At 36.7% G+C, this 19615-nt stretch overlaps 1 protein-coding gene across 5 annotated transcripts in view; it reads left to right on the forward strand.

Annotated features, from left to right (window-relative positions):
• The window catches only part of LOC116786495 (sorbin and SH3 domain-containing protein 2-like), a 99127-nt gene extending 79726 nt beyond the window's left edge, over nt 1-19401 (forward strand). For 3 of the 5 annotated variants that reach the window (XM_032687097.1, XM_032687096.1, XM_032687098.1), the window contains 7 exons: nt 987-1079; nt 1645-1692; nt 2696-2820; nt 3750-4352; nt 11564-11599; nt 16854-16998; nt 19289-19401. In XM_032687097.1, coding sequence (XP_032542988.1) covers nt 1019-1079; nt 1645-1692; nt 2696-2820; nt 3750-4352; nt 11564-11599; nt 16854-16901 — 921 coding nt within the window. In that variant the 5' untranslated portion in view covers nt 987-1018 and the 3' untranslated portion in view covers nt 16902-16998; nt 19289-19401. The remainder of the gene's footprint in view (nt 1-986; nt 1080-1644; nt 1693-2695; nt 2821-3749; nt 4353-11563; nt 11600-16853; nt 16999-19288) is intronic. The other 2 variants (XM_032687101.1, XM_032687099.1) reach the window with 2 other exon arrangements.
• The last annotated feature ends 214 nt before the right edge of the window (nt 19402-19615 follow it).

The following is a 19615-nucleotide window of genomic DNA, read 5'->3' on the forward strand; positions in this document are numbered from 1 at the left end:
TAAACTTTCGTGTCATAGGTCACAGAAATAAAAAAGACCTTTATAATACTTGTATTTCTTGATTACATATGGGGCCTTATATGAAATTTCAGTAATATCAAATATGAAAATTAAAATAATTATTATAGTGAAGAGCAAAAAAAATTCTAGTTAAATGTAATATATAAATAGAGTAATATTTATTAACTTGCTTGTACAACTAGTTGCTAAAATGCTAAGTTGTGAGAAAGGTGTCTTCTTATAATAACAGAGTATTTCTAAAATGCAATGACAGCTCCAGTGAGAGAGTAGCAGAGTAAGGAAAAAAAGACATGCAAGATCCAGAAGAAAGGGGTTTTTTTCATTCCTCATTGTTTGAAATTATTTTAAATTTCTAGTCATTCCCTCACAATGTTATTCAGTTCCAGACATATATTTGTTTTATCTTCCATTAGATAAAAAAGGGGCAAAGGGAGAACAAGGATGTTCCACCAAAATGAGAAAAAATATGCCTTTCCTAGTAATTTTGTTTCTTGAACATAAAGGATCCAGAAGACTTAACAAAAGTACTTTGTCAGCTTATCAAACAGAAGCTTAGTTTTTGAGTGATGTCTTCCTAATGCATACAATGAAATTATTTTGCAGTGCAGATTATTGATTAATATTACTCTGGAATGCTTAATCCTTTATCTTCATTACTTTGTTTTTACTAATGAGCTGTAATTAAACAGTCTTTCAGGTAACAGAATGTGTATATTTCCCTAGTGGATTAAGTATTAAATATTACTTTCTTTGCTTATTTTCTGTGAGGTTTATTGTTGTTTAAAGCTTGTGAAATTTTATGTATTCTGCTAATCTGCCAAACTTGCAAATACACGCATTTCTGCAGCAGTTCCCTAACTGCATGCTTATTTTCATATACGTTTGGCATATCTCACACTGTGATTTGTTGCATGTGCTTGCTCTCTTTGTCTGGGGCTGCCGTCTGTATTGTTTTGTGCTTCCAGATAGCGGTGGGTGTGCTCGCAAACGTGCTGCAATGTCTGTCACATTAACAGCTGTGAAGAGAGTTCAGAGTTCTCCAAACCTATTGGCCTCAGGTATAACCACTAACCAGCGAGAGACTACTTCTAAATGGCTTTTTTTATAGTGTTATGTATTTCTGCCATATTACTTTGAAAGGAGGAGAAGGGTAACCCTATTTTCTATTCCTCTGACAGATCTATTACTTCTACAATGCTCTTTAAAAAGTGGTCTTAATTTTTCTCTGTCAACGCTTAGTAGCCACTAATAAAAAAAAAATAGGAAGACTGAGGAAAAATCAGTTATTTATATATTAATTTTTCCCTTGATACATATTTTGGGTCTCACGTCACTTGTTTTTTATTCAAGATAATATAGCATGAAAGAGAGATTTTGTTTATTACAAACTTTTGATATTGAAATTTGATTTTAAAGCACTTCTCTAAGGAAAAGAATCTGAATGTTTGTTGTAAAATGATTTTCAGAAGCCAGATTAACTTTTAAAAAATCATTTATCAAGCATGTTTTCCTAGAAATATTCAAAACAATAAAAATACAGAATATTCAGTAGACAGGCAGATCTGCTTCTTATCAATACCCCGTATGGTTTTGCAAAATTAATTTATTTCTAACACAAATTAGTATTGGATATTTCTTTTTCAGGGTCTGATTCTCAGTCTCCAGATTCAGGTAAATAAAACACTGTGTTATTTATGCATCAGTGCAATACCAGTTACAACAATCTTCTATTTATTTGATTTCATTACTCCATACTTCCTCATTCTTTAAGGAAAGCGCTGCTGAAACTGTAACCATAATTGCTAGTGGTTAAGACTTCAAATTCAGGTCTCATTTGAAAGCAGTTATTTCCTATAACACAGAATATGTTGTCAGGAAAATGAATTGTGTGGGAGAAAACAGACTGCTAATTTGCCACCTTTAGCTTTATCACTGTGACACCATTCAGTGGTACTTGCTATTTCCTTTTTAGTGTCTTACTCAGGATTGCAAGTTCTGCCCACCTCATTTAGCAGCCTGCTCACATAATGTGTTAATTTTCCCAGCTTCTTACAGTATTTTGTCTTCAGCATCTCCCTCTATGTTTGGACGACGTCTCGAGGGCATCGCAGGTCTGAGAACAGAGAAAAAAACCTGGTTGGTTGGTTGGTTGATTGGCTGGAAAATTGAGGTGTCATTTGGATTTGGCAATAAGATACATTAGTGGAACAACTAATTGGGTATTGTGGTGAAATTTTGTGAAACTGCCATGACCAACTAAGTTTATATGAGCTGGGATGTTTTTCAAAATCCAGCACAGCTGTGAAGTTTGAGAACCTAGTCTGTGAAAGTATTTCAGCCTGCTTTGTACAGGGGCTGAAGCACCAGCATCCCAAAAGGACTCCCAAGGTTAAAATCTGTAGTCCTATGAAAGTTGTGGGGAGATCTCAAACTGCCATTACCCGCAGAATTTTCAGTTCTTGAATTTTCTAAATTTTAAAGACCAATATTTTGTAGAGTGGCAGCTTTTCTGTGTTCTTTTAACTTCCATGGTAATAACAGCAGCCATGTCAGTTGTGTAGTAGCTAAAGTTTTCCACAGTTTGTTTAGTAGCTGAGTTACTGTGTTGAGAACAATATAGACATCTACTAATCACACACCAAAAAATGGTTTGATTCTTTTTTCTTTACAAAAGCTTGGAGATCTTACAATAATGGAAGTAGAGAGACACTGAATGGAGACGCTAGCGGTTCATCTCTTTCAGCAAAAGGTTTTAGGAGTGTGCGGCCAAATCTACAGGATAAAAAATCACCAACTCAGGTAAAACTGAACACACTGAGTTTCATGCTATGCCATTTGTGTGTGGGTTTTTCGGGGGGGACAGCAAATATAGATGGGATACCTCTATGGAACATTGTCCTGAAGTCTTCCAGATGTGGGTCATTACAAACTGGTTTACTGCATAAATAAAGCATTCTCCACACAGGCTGTATGCCTCTAGGTTAATTACCAGAATTGCTTTCAATGAGCAAGACAAACATCTAAATAAAAGTAGGTCATACACAAGTAAAAGCTTTCTAGGAGTATTCCCAGACTTCAAAGAGTATTTATTAATAGTTTACACTTGGAAAAATGCACCAGTCATCAAAATATCTGAGAATAAGGGTTTATTAATTATAAGGTAGAAAATGCTTCTGCCTGTTTTGCAGAACGATGTAATTGGAGCATGCTTAAGTAAAAACCAGACTTGGAAACATATTTATCTGTCCAAAAAATATCAACTTACCAATTTTAATATTGTCTTTGTTACTACTTTAATTGAAAGGTTTAAGAGGCTCTGTGTGTTTTATATATGTGTCTTACCTGTGAATAATAGCTTGCGATCTAATATCATGGAGTACTTACCTACCTGAACAATTTCACAGTAATAACTCTTATGCAGTGTAATTGTTTTTTAAAAGAAAATAGATGATTGTGGGCTCCCTTCTGATCCCAGTTTACTCTGAACAAATGGAACATCTGGCTTTCTAAACAGAAGCTGTACAGCACTGCACAGGAAAAGGTGGTGGGAATCTGACCATTTTATTGTCCATTGAATTGAGCAATGTTGAGATGAAGGCCCTTAAGTTCCCAATTCCTTTATTTAAAGATAAAAGTCAAACTGCGTTGTATCTCCTGCTAACATTTACTTTCTTTCTGTTTCTTCTTCAATGTTATTTTGCTGTGTGTGGATGCTTTTGGCAACTAAGGCACCTCTGCCACCCCCTAGAAAAGCAAGAGTAACTAATCACAAGAATGAAATTAATCTCCAGGCAGTAACAGCTGGTCCAGCTAAATACCATCCCACAGATACTGCCTATTACACTAATGAGAAGTCTGTTCAGGAGACAATGTCATTTCAAATATCTAACACAAGTGTGTCCTATGCACAAAAAATCATTAAACCACTGACCTCAAACTCCAGTGCAGGCACAAACACAGTAGCTGGTATAAGTACTACTCTCCATCAAGGCCAGAGGCAACAGTCTCAAAAACGTAAGGTATCTACCCTGAAATTAACCCGGACACGTGACCCAGCAAGTAGCATTCATTGTAATTCACAGCAACAGCTCGAGCCTGTTGAAGAGCCAGTATTTCCACAAAGGCCTGTCTCACCTGCCTGTAACCCCATGCCTGAGATACACACAGCATCTCTTTCCATTCAGATAGCTTCCTCCCCTGACAATAAAGCAGAGCCTGAAATCCAAGAACATCCACCTAGTATTTCTCCAGACACTTCAGAGATGTCTTCAAAGGATTTGGGACAAAAGTCTACAGTTCTTCCTTCTTCACAGGCTGCAGAATACCATGTGGTATATTTAATTTTTCCATCTTTTATTTTAGATCTTCGTGAATCACTTAATAACCATCTGTTTAGTTATACTTACATTATCAAAGTTAGATCTTATGTTTTCTGGGTAAAACTACCTGTCACATGGATCCAAACAGAAATGAACAAAACCTGAAGTTTTTGGAAGATTATTTTTAAAAGATTAATTATCTAGCTGAGCTGGGTGGCAGACTTTGTTCCTCTGTGAGTACTTTATGGAGGTCAAATGCGCTATAGGAAATGAGTGCACTGTAGACAATGCATCTGCTTAAATGGCTCTTCCTAGAGAGGGTCTCATTAGAGCATTATGCTGCCATAGATGCTGGAAGGATCGAGTATGGATAGAAAAGGTTGGTTGTGGGGTGGAGTTCTACAAGTGCAGCTCTGCCAGTTTGCACTTGTAGTTTGCACTAGGCCCACAAAAAATAAATTGTGTCAGTGGGTGCTTTCTGCAAGGCTAGGCACTGCCATGTGTCCTGTGCAGTTGCACTCTTAAAAGAAAATGGACTGATAAAATCTTTTTGTCAAGCACCTCCATATGAAACATCACAGGGCACTGAACTTTTAAGTCCCTCTGTTTCCCCTTACGCCTACTGAGATGAAAAATCTTTGTTAGCTGTACTGACCTCATATAGGAGAAATGGGAGTATCAGGCACACAGCATAGGACCAGAGGAGTCTGAGCAGAGTTTATCACCATTCAGAAAGTCACTGAGTCAAATAAAATAAGCCTGGGACCAATAAAACAGCAGTGAATGCACACTAGTCAAAAGGAGAACTCTGAATAAAATTTGTCATTTCTACTTTGCTTTACTTAGTCACGTTAAGATTTTACTATTTAAAAAGTTAATTATTCTAGTATAGCTACTAATATACCAGCTTATCTATGTTGGAAAGCCTTTAGCTTGAGGTAGAGGTTGCTATAGATCTAAGCATATGTGCCTCAAAGCTTTATTGAGTGAGGATCCCGTCATGGCATATTTGTGTTCATCTAGTTCTACTGGAAGCGGTAGGCTACTCTGAATTAAATATGGCACTATTTTGTGAAGTCCATTGACAACCCTGTTCTCAACAGTAGTAACACATCTGCTTTCCCAGACTGTTGTTCTTTCAGAGCATCACATTCGACCAGGTCTCTACTCTAGAAGCCTCAAGTATCTGCATTAGCAACAAGATAGTTTTAAAGTTGTAATATATCTGGTTTCCCCTTCAAGTCCCAAGTAAAAATTTTGATCAGAACAAAGCTCTGTGAAAATATATGGCAGCAGTCTGCAATGCTCCTTTTCAATTGACTCCATTAAAAAGTGTAAGCACAGAAGGATTAATTACATTTGTCTTTTTCAAGACTAGACACAAAACTATCATTTTAAACCCTTCTTTTAGGCTGCATAAAATTTAGAACATTTTCAGAAAAACAAGTTGCTTTACCCTTTAGAAGAACCAGTGTGCTACTCAGTGATTTTTGTCGGGTAGAACAAGTCAGTTTAAGCAAGAGCCACAGTAAAGAAATCATGTCAGAAACAGTAAGGAAAGCAGAGCAACAGCTTTTTCTAGTAGATAGGAAGATTATAAAGGACAGGCTTGCAAGTCTTAAATATGGGCATCAGGGGATACTGACAGACAGTAGAACAGATGTAGATGTGTAGGTGGGGTCAATGCAACTTCTGTGTCTATGTTATCTCCTCACTTAAAAATAGTTTTTCAGCCTGTTAGAATATGATGCATTATAAATGCTCAGATAAATCAAATTATCTCTCAAGCAGAAAGTAGTTGTATGACAGCTAACAAGGATTAGGGGAAATACTTTTTTATAAACAAGAGTAATTTCAAATATTCAAAGTCTAATCAGAAGGACTAAAAATTTATCTTCTACATACTTTTATTTAGGATTTTAAAAGTCAAAACATATTTTGCAGTTTCTTTTTAATTTAGAATCTGGTATGAGCTGAAAAAAATCAGAGAAGTAGCTGTGGCTTGTTTGGCAATTCTACACTTACTTTTCTATCTTCTTGGTTTCATTGTGTCAGAGGAACTATCAGAAATTTGGCAACTGGGTTGCTTTGAATAAAATGATAAAAAATTCAGTTATCACAAAGATCATTAAGGAATGTAGCCAACTTTTCAAGCTGTATCCCTTTATTGGTCTCTTGTCTGCAAAATTCAGCTGACATCCTCCATGATGTTCAACTTCGGAATAAATTCTAACGAAGACATATATTTGGCATCACAGTTGAGTCATGGAGCCAGTAGGTTTTGCTGACTGTGTTAAAATACCTATCTAAAACTAGAGTACAAATCAGCATGTGAGGTGTGTAAAATTTTGCATCAGGGGAGGTTCCAAAATGAAGACGCCGTGAGCTAAAGTTAGAAATAAAGGCTGAAGCTGTATGTGTAAAAATATTTATTTTCTGACCCAGATCTTGGTTTGAAACCTTGAAGGTATTCTAACTAATGCCAAAAATTATGATTCCCTTTAGTGCTGTATATCAGGGTATATCATATATATATACTTCATGATATCAATTCACAATTTTTCCTCACATAGAAAACTTTCAGTATGCTATGCATGATAGTACTTTCATTTTTAAGATTGTTTTAGATTTGCAAGCTCTGCAGGACTTGGTACATGATTTAAAATACTTTTGTACTTGCAGATCATAGGTTTTATGTATCCTCAAGGGATGCTCTCAGAGTGTAAATTAGGCCTACCAGCAATGTTCAAAGCTGCCACAGAAACTTTCAAAAAACAAGTACACTCAGAAAGTTGGGTTTATGTATGTGGAGGAGAATGAGGCAAGATCAGCTAATCATCACTTCTTAAGAGATAGCAAATGAGCAATACTGTTCATCTGTGGATATCTGTGTGTAGTGAACATACACATTTCTGTTATGTTACAAAGTTTGGAAATATACAGTCAAAAGAGAGCTTATATGGTCCAAGTTAATGTATCTTGTGCTCCTATTTGCACTTCATTTCAGAGCTTATCTGTTGAAACTTTAGGAGCAAGCAGAAGTGTGGTATGACTCACTGAATGACATTTTATAAACACTCCTACTCAGAGAAAGGTTAAACCCCTTAAAAGTATATATCAAAATAGAAGCATTCAAGTTACTCAATAATAGGGGTTTTTGTACATTATTACAGTCTCAAGAGATGCTGCTGCTTTGTACCATACTGCAGATACAGGAGAAATAAGCAAATCTGTTTTAACAGAGAAATTAGTGTTTGTTAGTATGAGATGATCTCCAAGTTTCTTACAAGAAGTTTTAAACTAATGAAGAATTCTGAGCTGCATCTTTAGAAATAATCACTTGATATTTTTATGTTTATTTTGTTCCTGGGTTCCTAAGTTGCCTGTTGTTCTAAATACTGCTCTCTGAAATTGAGGATGCAAAACATTTGTCCTGTTATTTGAATTCCTCAGATGAGTGAACACTTGTTTTAGTCCTGATGTCCTGGAGGAATAAAAACTACTATAGCAGTGTTTCTTTTCCTAGCCTTATAGCTGTAGAAAAGTAGATCAAGGAAAATAAGCCTGGAATAAAAAAAATTCTGAATCACTTTATTTAGTACATTACTGTTTATTAGGTATTGACAATACATAGGGTGATACAGAAGATAGAGAAGACAGGTTTCAATATTGGAGACAGATGTGAAGTAAAGAAAATCGACCACATAATTTTCATTTTAAGCTCTGCATCAGTATTCTGGTTTTAAACAAGGACTGAACTCCACCTCCATATAGTGAGTTTTGAATAAGAGAGCTAGGTATAAAAATGGGCATAGAAATAGAACTTGCAGTGTCAGTTTGGAGATTTGACATCAGCTTTTAACAATTAAAAATAGAGGTATTTTTACCCATTTGTGCAAATGTATGGGTGTAATTTGATTGTTGACTACTAAACTCTGCTATGTATTAACAAAATGGGTTTATTCACTTATCTCTGAGTCTCCTTATCTGTGTCTTGACTGTTGAAGCAAGGCCAGTACTTTGGTGTCATTAGTAATCTCATACCACTCTCCACAGATCTTGCATTAAAACGATCGATGACTGGTTTTGAAACCCATATTAGGGTCACCTGTCTGCTTCATGTGAATTGGGTAGCAACTGTGTTCTTCAGGCCTAACATTTTACTATTTGAAGGAAGGGAAGCATTGCTACGGACCATCAGAAAGCTGCACTTGAGGCCTTCAATTCACTTCAAGACTGATGGCATTAATCTGTTTCTCAAGTGTCACTTCACAACTCAAGATAGTTACATAATCTAACTAGTTTTTCATCAATCTAATTAAATCCTTGTCTGGCATTTAATCTGTGTGACTGCTGCTAGCATTTCTTGTGCTATATCAATAACGAACCTAATCTGAAGCTTGCTGAATGGAACCAGTATTAAAAGTTTTCTGAAATGCATTCAGCCTTGTCCTTCTCATATTTTTTCACTGTGATATATATGAGATTTCATTCACAGTGAAAAATATGGATTAGTAGTAGCCAGTTATATCTGTTTACAATTTACCAAGACTGCATATTTTTTAAACGGTGTAAATCAGTTTTCAAAAACAATGCTGTTTTAAATGACAATTTAAACCACTTTTTTCCCAGAGTAATGGTTATACCTACAACAGAATTCTATAACCAGGCCGAGTAGAAGTTTTACTCTACAGAGCTGAGAAGCTTCATGTTGGAAATTAGTACCTAGAATTTCTGCATTCCTTCTACCCATATTGTAAGAATAATAACTTTATATTATTTTTAAGAATTTGGCTTGATGAAATCAGCTATTATTTGCCAAACACAGTGAATTAAATTCTTTAAAAACTCAATTTCACTAGCTCTCTGGATGCACCCTGAATATCTGTTCTTGTGTTGTCCATCCCTTCTTTTCTCAAGCATGCAAGCAATCTTCTCAGTTCAAAGCCGCAAGGTTTACTAAATTTCTCAACTCAAAAATTCCTGTTATTTTAACAATATGAGATGAATTCACGTATTTTGACTCAGTCATATATAACTTTTCTTCTGAGAGTGCTGAGAGGATATCCTGTCTCAGGAACTTCAAAGCTTCTTATTGGCTCTGACTCATAATTGCAGCGTGATCTCCTGGTTTGTGTATTTTGCTGGAGATCTTGAATTATTACATAGATGATGAAATTCATCATGAATATGACTCTGCCTTCCCTTTAGGTACCTGTGAAGTGAAATTACTGTCTCTTATATGTGTATGTAAATACACACATCTTAAACTCCTGATATATTATGCTGTCTAGCCATCTTAATTTCTCATTAAATTAATTTTAATAGTATTCCATTGTTCTTTTGATGTCTCCATTGGCAAATTAGATCTCTCTAAAAATTCTATGCCCTTTTATAATCTATCCACTCAATTATTCATATTTTTGATTAAGAATTAATCTGTTCAGATTTCCTCTGTGAAAAGATTAAGTTTGAAGGGGTTTGTTCAACTGTAGATTTGAAATATTGCTGTGAATAAGATTTGGATTTTAAGCTGTTTGACTAAGTTTCTTCACTGTTTTAACTGCTGATTTTAACAGCAGCTTTTGGCTATTTTTGTGTACCCTAGAGATCCACTAATGCCAAAGATTTCTTTTGAATCAGTTGGAACAAGTGATGGATATCTGTTCACATACTTAAGATTCTTTTCTGAAATGCTTATTCATAGGGATGGTCCCACTGACCTCATCAAGGTTATTTGTGTAAATTCTAGTTGATCTCAGCAAGAATTATGCAACTGGACCCCCAGTGACCTCTCATAAGTAGCATAATCTGGGTCGTGTTCCAAGTCTTCCATAAGGGCTTTAGAAGATATTTTCAGATTTTGGATTAAAATACCAAAATGGCATTTTAATCTGATGGTTTGAAACATTTTTTGAATGATTAAAGACATCTGCCTAGTCTAAGCATAGGAAATAACTATATTACTGGTAACAATGCGATATCTATGACTAAATGTTGCTTTTCAAGTAGTAATTACTACACATGGTATCTTATTGTCCTCTATTTTACATAAATTTAATTCCCAAGCACTCTTTCGCAGCAGTTATTCCAGACTTCCTCAGCCCTATCAAAAGTGAAACCATTAGTGCTGAAGTAGGCAGTATTTTGACATAATTCAGGAATTGATTGAAAGCTTGTAGTTAATAGGCAGTATAGAAGGATTTGTGCAGCTGTTTAACAAATATTAGATGCCAACATGCTTTTCATGTATCTTTAATTCAAAAAAGAGTTGCAGATGCAAAAAGCCAGTTGCAGGACTAGTTTAAACTCAGTGCCCTGTGGCTCATTTGAAATAACAGAAGAGAAAACTCACACGTTGTGTGGCAGCTCTCAGAGGCACTCATGAGGCTGTTCCCTTACACTTTTAAGGAACTATGCTGAATCCAAACAACTAGCGTGTTTTGTTCCAGTATGAAGTCACCCTGTCCTTCTGCTCCCAGTCTTTGTTGTTTCTCAGATTTATACCAGTTACCCTAACAATCCTTGTGTCCTCTAATGTTGAAAAGTCTCCTATGCATACACCTTATAGAGTAGGTTGACAGGGTGCTTCCAGGGTGCTTGGAAATTCTAAAATCATCCAAATATTTTTATTAGAGAGGCAGTGGAGAAGATGTATTCAGTCACAAGAGGCAAAAAATTCCACCACCTATTGCTTTCAGATCATAGGAACATTCATTAGTAGTGTTTCTTTTAACTTGCAGTCCTGCTTATCTTTATATTATGGTTAATTTCAAAATAATACCTATCTTAGACAAAAAAACCAAACAGAGTAACATTTATGGAAATCAGACTTCCAGATACATTTTTCCTTTTGAAAACAAAATGGACGTGACATTCTCTAGCCTCATATTTATGTGAAGTATAAAATAATGTGAACCTTTTCTATACACAATGGAGATCATTAATATTTGCAGTACATTATGATTATTCATACTCAGCACACTATGGTTTCTGGCATTGCTTCCACTATTATTTTATGCATTCATTTCTTTTATGTTTTCCTAGTCTAATATAGAGCGTGATTGATTTATTTCCTAATCCATGTGAATGTGAACTTCCTCGGGTGGCTGAAAAACTTACACTTTTGTAATTCTCCTACACCCAGCAAGAGCCAAAGGGAAAAGGTTTTTATTCATTTAGTAATCTGTTTCTTTTCTTATTTTTTTTTCCTCGAATCTCAGCTTGGAAACCAGAAAGTAACTGCCCCCGTGATGGAGGTAAATGCTTCACAGACACACAGACAAACAGCAACAGAAGCTTCTCCACTGCCTCTTCCTTCTCCTGTGGTACCAGTTAACAGAGCCTCTTTCTCACCAGACAGTAGCACCCATCTAGTACCATATTCTTTGCCAACGCTTGATGATTTTTTGCCTTCACATTTTTATAAAACCCCAGCCCTTTCACAGTTTTCGTATAAATGCCCATACCTAGCTTCTGAAAGTATTATCCACAGGAATGAAACAGCCTCTGTAAGCACAGATTCTGCCATGAGTGAGTGCTCCTCCCGCACAGTGAGTGAGTCCTCCACAGCCATTCTAGATGAGCTGCAGACTTGTAGCTATGATACTACTGACTGCTCTGAAACACCTTCCCCAACCTTGAGCCAGATGTCTGCTGTGTCAGATGGCACCACCTTAACCAACACTGCTGCCACTTCTCATGTAATTATGCTTCCTTTTTTCCTCATCCATTTTGTTCAAACAGGTTGTCAAAGGGGAACAGAATTCGAACTTGTCTGTTATCCTGTTACACATACAAGTATTTTGTTAGTAGTTTTCCATGTATGCAGTCTGACAGTGTTTTGCAACAGTTGTTTAAAAAAAATCATTGGCATATCAGATTTGGTAGTAGGAAATGATATTAAGTTGTCACACACTTGTGTGGTCAGCTAAGGTGTATCAAACACAGTACTTAAAGTAAAAGAAGATAAGTTCAATAAATACCTGTTCCAAATGCATCAAAAGCAAGCAAGTACAGTTTGAAGAGATTTATTTAGAATACTGTTAGCAATATACTGGCTTGTATATTTGTATATGTTTGTAGCCTTTGGGCTACCACCATTTTTGGTTTATACTGAGATACAGATATCAGTAATGTAATTTGTAAATTCATAGTAAATGTTGGCAACATTTAATGCAGTTTTTTCCCCAGCTGTGACCACTGATTGCATGAAACTGGTTTTCTCTCCTCTAACTAACCTTTTATTCTCCTAAGCACAGTTTCTTATAGGACTGAACTTCATAAATAGTCTTGTATTACCCAGTTGTCCTCTTCTCTTTGTTAAGTCAAGGAGAAAAAAACAGTATGCGGTTAAACACTTCATGTACATTCCCCTTTCTGTATCTCAGTACACTCTTATATGTGTAGAAAGAAGATATGGAATTTGGGTCAAATCCAGATCACTTCTGATTTCTTTTGAGATTATCCACATGATTAAAATGAGTCAGAACAAAGCCTTCATTTAAATTGAGCAATTTGTTGCTGAATTGCAAAACAGAGAGATGTTCTGAATCCAAAGTTTTATTGGGTCACACCAGTGTTCAAACTTTGTACAAATGCTTCAGCATACTGTAATTTTCAAGTCTGAAAAGAACAAACAGTGCATATATTTTTAAAGCTTCATATTTATTTTGCAAAAAGTATTTTGAGCCCAACCTTTCACGTAGTCACCTGGAAAGTCAATGATCTGTTGTCAGTGCTCTGGATGCTGCTAAAAAAGTAATATTAATAGGAGGCATGTAAAAGCTGTAATTCCCAACTCTTGTAATACAGCTCTGAAACCATTTTATTTTTTTGAGAATCAGTACTATGAATCTGCATACAACCCAGTAGTTGTAACCAAAGATACCATTATTAGTACAGACTGGTCAGACACGGTCACTGCATGACCATTTACGAGCTATGGGAAGCATGGAACATTTATATTTTCTTCTAGCCTACTTCTAAAATAGCTACCTCTATTTGTTTTCTTTGAGCACCATTTTTTGCAAGCTAAAGCAAACGCTTGGTCCTCCTTTCCTTTTTTGTGTAGTCTCCCTGTAGAAGGCTATGTAATAGTCAGATCTGACCACCACTTTGTCTTGTAGACATGGCAGGGATGAGCATAACAGTTGTTCACCACTGATGGACAAACTGAAGGGGTGAGTCTCCCACCAAATCCCCAAAAAGCCCTACATCCTAAGAGCCCCACAGAAATTAAACTGCTGGCAAGACCCAACTCTGCGGTACAGAAAGTCTTCATCTCCCACCCTCTGTAGAGGAGGGCCAGATGGCTATAAATGCATTCATGAAATGACAAAATGAGGGGAAGCTGGTGGCACACACATATATGTTGCTAGTGGCTCTGCTCCTGTAATGATCTTCATTCTCAAAGGAGATTGTTGTTGATTTTTTAGGATGAAAACCACTGAGAGAAATGATAAAGTAATATAGGATTGGGCCATCCAGCACTGTACCCACTTTCAAAGACTTTTCTGTCCACACTGGGGATGTTTCTTTATTCTTGAGTTTCTTAATGAGAACTTAGGCAAAAAGTTTTAAACCAACTCTTCTAAGAAGAAGAAGCAGTATTAGGAAGAGCCGAATCAGCAAAATTGAAAAATATTCCAAGCAAAAGGCAGAGGCAAACATAAATCTGTGGTTAATTTGCAATACCTTTAGTCACAGATCACAGATTCTTTGAAAACCTGAAGTATGGGAATTACGATTCTTATTTGGACTTGTGCTTAGAATTGGAGTTAAAATGAGAGAACAGCTGGTTTGGAAACTATTTTTTCTGATTCTATTCCGTTACGGACATTTCCCTGTACTTTTCAAGGGTTCGGTTTGTTTATGTAGTTTGAAGTTATGGGAATCTAATGGAAACTTGTACACATTAGATTTTGTCCTCTTCCAAAGTTCTGTAACTGTTTTGATCTTCAAGAATTGATCCTGAGGATTTTAAGCCTAATTCAATGTCTTGAAGTCAGTGGTGTCCTGTATAGCATTCTTGCACAGAACTGCTCAAACATCCGTAATGGGACTTCTTCTCCCTTGTTACCTGTCTCAGCAGAGGGAAAGTTAGAAAGCAGATCCAGTCCCAGATGGATGCTTTTCCTCTGTTCTAATTCAGAAATCCAGAGAGCTGCTCTTTCTAATGCTCAGGCAGCCTACAGGAATTTTAAACCTGATACCGAGGAGGAATCTTTACAAGAGCTTGATTATCTAGCAGCAGAAGTAGGTGGCTCTCTACTAGGCAGTGAAGGACAAGTTATGTATATGGAGAAAAAATTATGGAGGTGCCTAGGGAAAGGAACATCATGAAATGTTAGGAGTATCTTCCCAGAAAATTGGAAAATAGGTGCATTTTGGTGAAGAAGTTTTTTCTGTATTGTCTTATTTTCCCACAAAGTAGATTACCTAGAAAGGTAAAAGGTCTAATTCATGAATAGGCATCTTAAAGGATTTAACTTCTTTTCAAAAATCTGGGAATAGGCTCTGTCACCTGGAACTAAAAGCGTCACATTCTCAGACTGAAATGTCGGTAACTTCCAGATGATTCCAACAGAAGGAACAGCCTTTGAAACTTGGCAAAACTATCTTTTGTAGCTAACCCTATCAACAGTGCAAGATGCATCAGATAAACAAATTGAATAGCCACCTTCACAGAAACTTTCCTCAGAGAGAAAGTCCTTAGGAACTAGGAAGTCATAGCTGAGCTGAGATCCTCTCTAAAGCCTTTAGAAGCAAACCCAAAAATATTATATATGAACATGCCACATTTATGACTGTTGTCCTCAACTGCTTTGTGGATCCTGTTTTCGTGATATTGTGTACTACTTAGTGAGCCTTACTATCTAACTGAGCTATTGGTAAAGTCCTTCACAGGAATATCTCGAATTTAGTTACGGAAATTCGTAGGAGTGATTTTCCAATCTATAAAAGAACTTGCACTAGTTCTGCTCAGAAAAACAAAAGCCATAGTAATGATTAAGGCATAAGGCTCTGCACATAGTTGTGCCCTGCCTTTCCTAGAAAACAAGCTTTCTCAAAAAAAAAATGGGTGACCCCTGCAGCAGGGGAGAGATGACTGGCCTCATCTTGAAACCTGTCTGAAAACATGCCTTCATACCTCTTGAAATGCTATGTTTGAGGTTATGTAGCTTTTCTAACAGCTTCAAGGGTTTTTTTGAGAGGACAATTGTGTGAGACAAGACAACTTAGTTTACATTTAGGTTCTAGACTTCATTAAGAAAAGAAACATGTAAACACAAAAGTTTCAATGGAGACATCACCACAACAGAAACTTTCCAGGTCACTTCTGAAAAAAAGGCATCCTTAAAACCCCTGAATGTATCTAGGAGTTCACATGATGTCTGCATATGACCCAGAAATTGTTTTGCTTTCTTAGCTATGGGAGGCCAAGATGTTAAAAAATTTCAAATCAGTAATCTCCAGAATACAAATGTATACAAAAGGTCATGAACCATTTTATTTTCATATATTAAAAAAAAATGCCTTTTGATACTATTTTTTCCTTATGCTTTGTTGCTTCAGATAGTCTCTTGTTTACATTTTCAGTTCTTTTGTTATATAAATTGAGCAGAGTTTGGCTGCTGGCTGCTACATTGTTCTAAATTTATTCAGATTTAATAGAGTTCTGCATTAACAGAGATGTTCAGAGAGCTTTCCTCCTTCTTCTGCTGAAATATTCACTACCCTCTTATTTCATTCAGTGCTTTCCTCAATATCTCAGTTTTAATTCTTGCAATACTCCTCATAAAAGTGCTACAGACCAGATGCAGGGATTCTGAGTACCTCTGTGACTAAAGCCTAAATGGCTTTTGGTGCTTGCTGCTTTATTGCCAATTTGCTTAGCTTTCCCATTTTATGTATTGGTTTTGTTCTGTTGTTTTGTGGTTGTGGGTGTTTCATTTTTTTATTGTTGTTGTTTATTTTTTTGTGATAGATTACATATCAGCATCCCATAGTCACTCCAGCTGACTTCCATTGTTTAAAGTAACTTTCACCTCTTTTAGCTAGTCCTAATGGGCCTTTTCCCTTCAGTCTGCACAGAAGTCCCATTAATATCAATAGTGCTTGAGCAGGTGCAGTAAGGATGCAGACAGCCTTTGTTCACATGAGAGGAACTTTTACTGCCATCTTCATTTTATATGCTCTCAGACCTCTGCAAACTTTGTTTGTGGCCATCTCATTGCCCTGACTGTGATCTTTCTGTCACCTTCTTATGACAGCATGTGTCACAGACAGCACCTACAAGGAGAGAAGGGGTGGTACAAGGTATATAAGGAACACATTCTGCTCCCTTGTGATAAGTTTTGTGTTTCAGTGAATGCAGATGCCATTATGGCTATGTACCTGACAACTGGTAATTGTTGCGTGGACGACAGTCTTGCATCACTCTTTCTTTGGGATGGCAGTCAGAGGGCTTTGTGTGTAGTTTAATTGGGTTTATTATTTTGTCTCTCTCAGGCTCAGATCACAGTGAATGGGAATTCGGCACTGCTGCCAGCCCAGTGAGTCCACTTTCAAAGGCCTTTTTCCCCTTCTTCAGCTTACCCTCCACCAGCTTCGCTCATTCCAACATTGTTATCATGCAGCATGGCAGGATTGATGGGTAAGCCTCACACAGAATATTTGCTTTATACATTACACAGCAGTATTCCAATTCATGTGGCAAAGACTGCAAACAATTGTGGAGTGCTTCACGTCCATAATGAAGGTATTGTCTATTCAGCTACCTTGGGAAATAAATGCAAAAAATAATAGCATTTATTGTTAGATACAATAGTGATCCTGAACTGGAGTTGCTATTAGGTGTGTGAGTGTAACCTCTTGCCAACTTTCTGCTAGCTTTACTGAGGAAAGGGAATCTATCAAAATAGCTCAGCCTGTACAGCCCCTTCAGATTTTGCCTTAAGAAACCCAAGGGCCAGCTTTGTACATTGGTCCTCCCCACAACTTCCATAATCTCCAGTAGAATACGCCGATAAAGGCGGGGCTCTGGGCTTTTGAATACCTAAAGCCATGTCAATCTAAAATTTGTTTGTGTATTTTTTAGGACATTGTTATTTTAAAAAAAGACTAAACAAAAAAAGCCAAGCCAAACATTATCCAGCCTTAGAAAGGCTTAAAGGCTCTTTGCCAGTATAATCGAGTTTTGCCAGAAGAGTCATTTGCTTGCTGCTTTTCTACCAGTGTTTTGCGTATTCAGATAAGATTATACTGCAAAATAATTTCAATGTGATCCTAGAGTTTATTTTTTTGTTGTGCTTGCAGGAAAATTAGGTGACAATTCTCACTCTGAGATTTACAGCTTAGACAAATGCTGCTATCATCATCATGATAAGTACAAAAACTGTATACGTGGGTTTCTCCACATCCCAGAATTCTAGATTTTTTGACTGCTCCCAGTCTGACAATATAAGGGCCTTATCAGTATGGTTGGATATACGTGAAATGTGTATTTTCCCATGACTTTCACTCTTGCATGATGCTGAAGTTCAGTGTTGCACAGTAACAGCCTGATTTAATTCTCCTTACTCATGTAAAAATCCCCCTGATGGCCTCAGTTTGAGACCTATGAAGAATGAAGGATCAAATCCAAAATGTTTTCTAAATTTAACATCATGCTTTTTGGGAAAAAGTTCTGAATATCTAGACAGTTGCCACACAGAGTTGCCCCTCACCATATATGTGGAGCACTGGATTATTTACAGGATTTCAGACTTGAGTAAGTAGCCATGCCAAATCCAGCTCTGCAGTGGGAGTGAGCGGAAATACTGAATTAAAATTAGAGCTTTCAGTCACCAGATCTCCTTTGTTGATTCATATTACAATTAATTTATTTTCTTTAGAATAATCAGTGGATGTTAATGTCACGTGGAAGGCAATTGTAGTTGTTACCACTGGTGTTAGAATGTATATTTTTACTCCGTGCATTCATTTATACTGCAGTGGGAAATGTCTCATTGTACCTGCTCGTGCAGAGTAGAGGCTTTGTCACAGCAGGCCCACTAATTACTGAAACCTGCTACCTGAGGAGTAGGGCTCTTCTTCCTTTATACCGGAAGAAGTGCATATCTGCAGCAGTACAAATTTTCGTGTCACATCCCAACACTGAGGTGGTTTTTGTCAAATAAATTACTCTGAATTTTAGAAGGACATGGTAATAGTGAGATATTAATTTTCATTAATTATAAGGGTAGATTTGAAGGAGAAGGGTAGAAATATTGCAAGTCACTACAAACCAGTAGCAGCCTGCACAGTTCACCTGAATCACTGTAGGTGGATCATCAGATTGCTCTACAGGTGCCAAGTTACTCAAGTCCATTTTTATGGATTATATGTAGAGGCACATAAACATATCAACATAAATTTATTTCTTACAAATATTCATGCATCAAAACTTAATGTTTCTAAGCACATATCGCATAACTTCTTGTGCAGGGCTGTTTGATATGCTTGCAGGGCAGCTATTTTTATAGTTTGCTAAACGTGGGGGAGTGGAAGTTTTGAAATTAGGTCACTAGTTTCCAAGGAATGAGTAGGAAAGGTGCAAGAGTTTGATTTATAGAGAAAGGCTACTGCACCTTTCTTAGTAGATTCTGCTGCATTTGTGGGGGGGGTTCTCTTTTTTGTGAGCAAGACGTTGTGAAAAAGTACTTCTAATCTAATAAGATCTGAGTTGAATAGCCTGTCTGTCATTATATAAATTTATAATTTATTAATGGAATACTAAGTAGGGCAAAGCCCTAGTTAAGATGATATTTCTTTAAAAATGTTGTATATGTATGTGATAAAGGTTGTCAGCCTTTGTACAGCATACTGAAATGGGGAAGTGTGTTTTAACTGCCAGATATGATTATTGTGTCATCACATGAGATTCTGTCATGTTATCTTTACAGAGTCCACAGAGACATACTCACAGCATGTTCAGAATGGTGGCAGCAGCACCACCACCAGTACATACCAATCTGTAGAACCTCAGAAGAGAAAAAAAAAATCACAGTAATTAAAGCTCCACATTATGCAGGGATTGGCCCGGTAGATGAATCTGGAATCCCTACAGCAATTAGAACGGTAGGAAATTCTGGGAAATCTGTGTATGAACTCATACAAGGGACTGATTGTTGATAATGGGTTTTTCACATTCTTCCACTCTTATATAATGTGGAATACAGTGTGCGTAATCAGCGAGCTCATGAATATATATTGTATGTTGACAGAAAAGG

This window comes from Chiroxiphia lanceolata, chromosome 4, assembly GCF_009829145.1.
Source record: "Chiroxiphia lanceolata isolate bChiLan1 chromosome 4, bChiLan1.pri, whole genome shotgun sequence".
In the NCBI taxonomy this organism is placed as follows: Eukaryota; Metazoa; Chordata; class Aves; order Passeriformes; family Pipridae; genus Chiroxiphia; species Chiroxiphia lanceolata.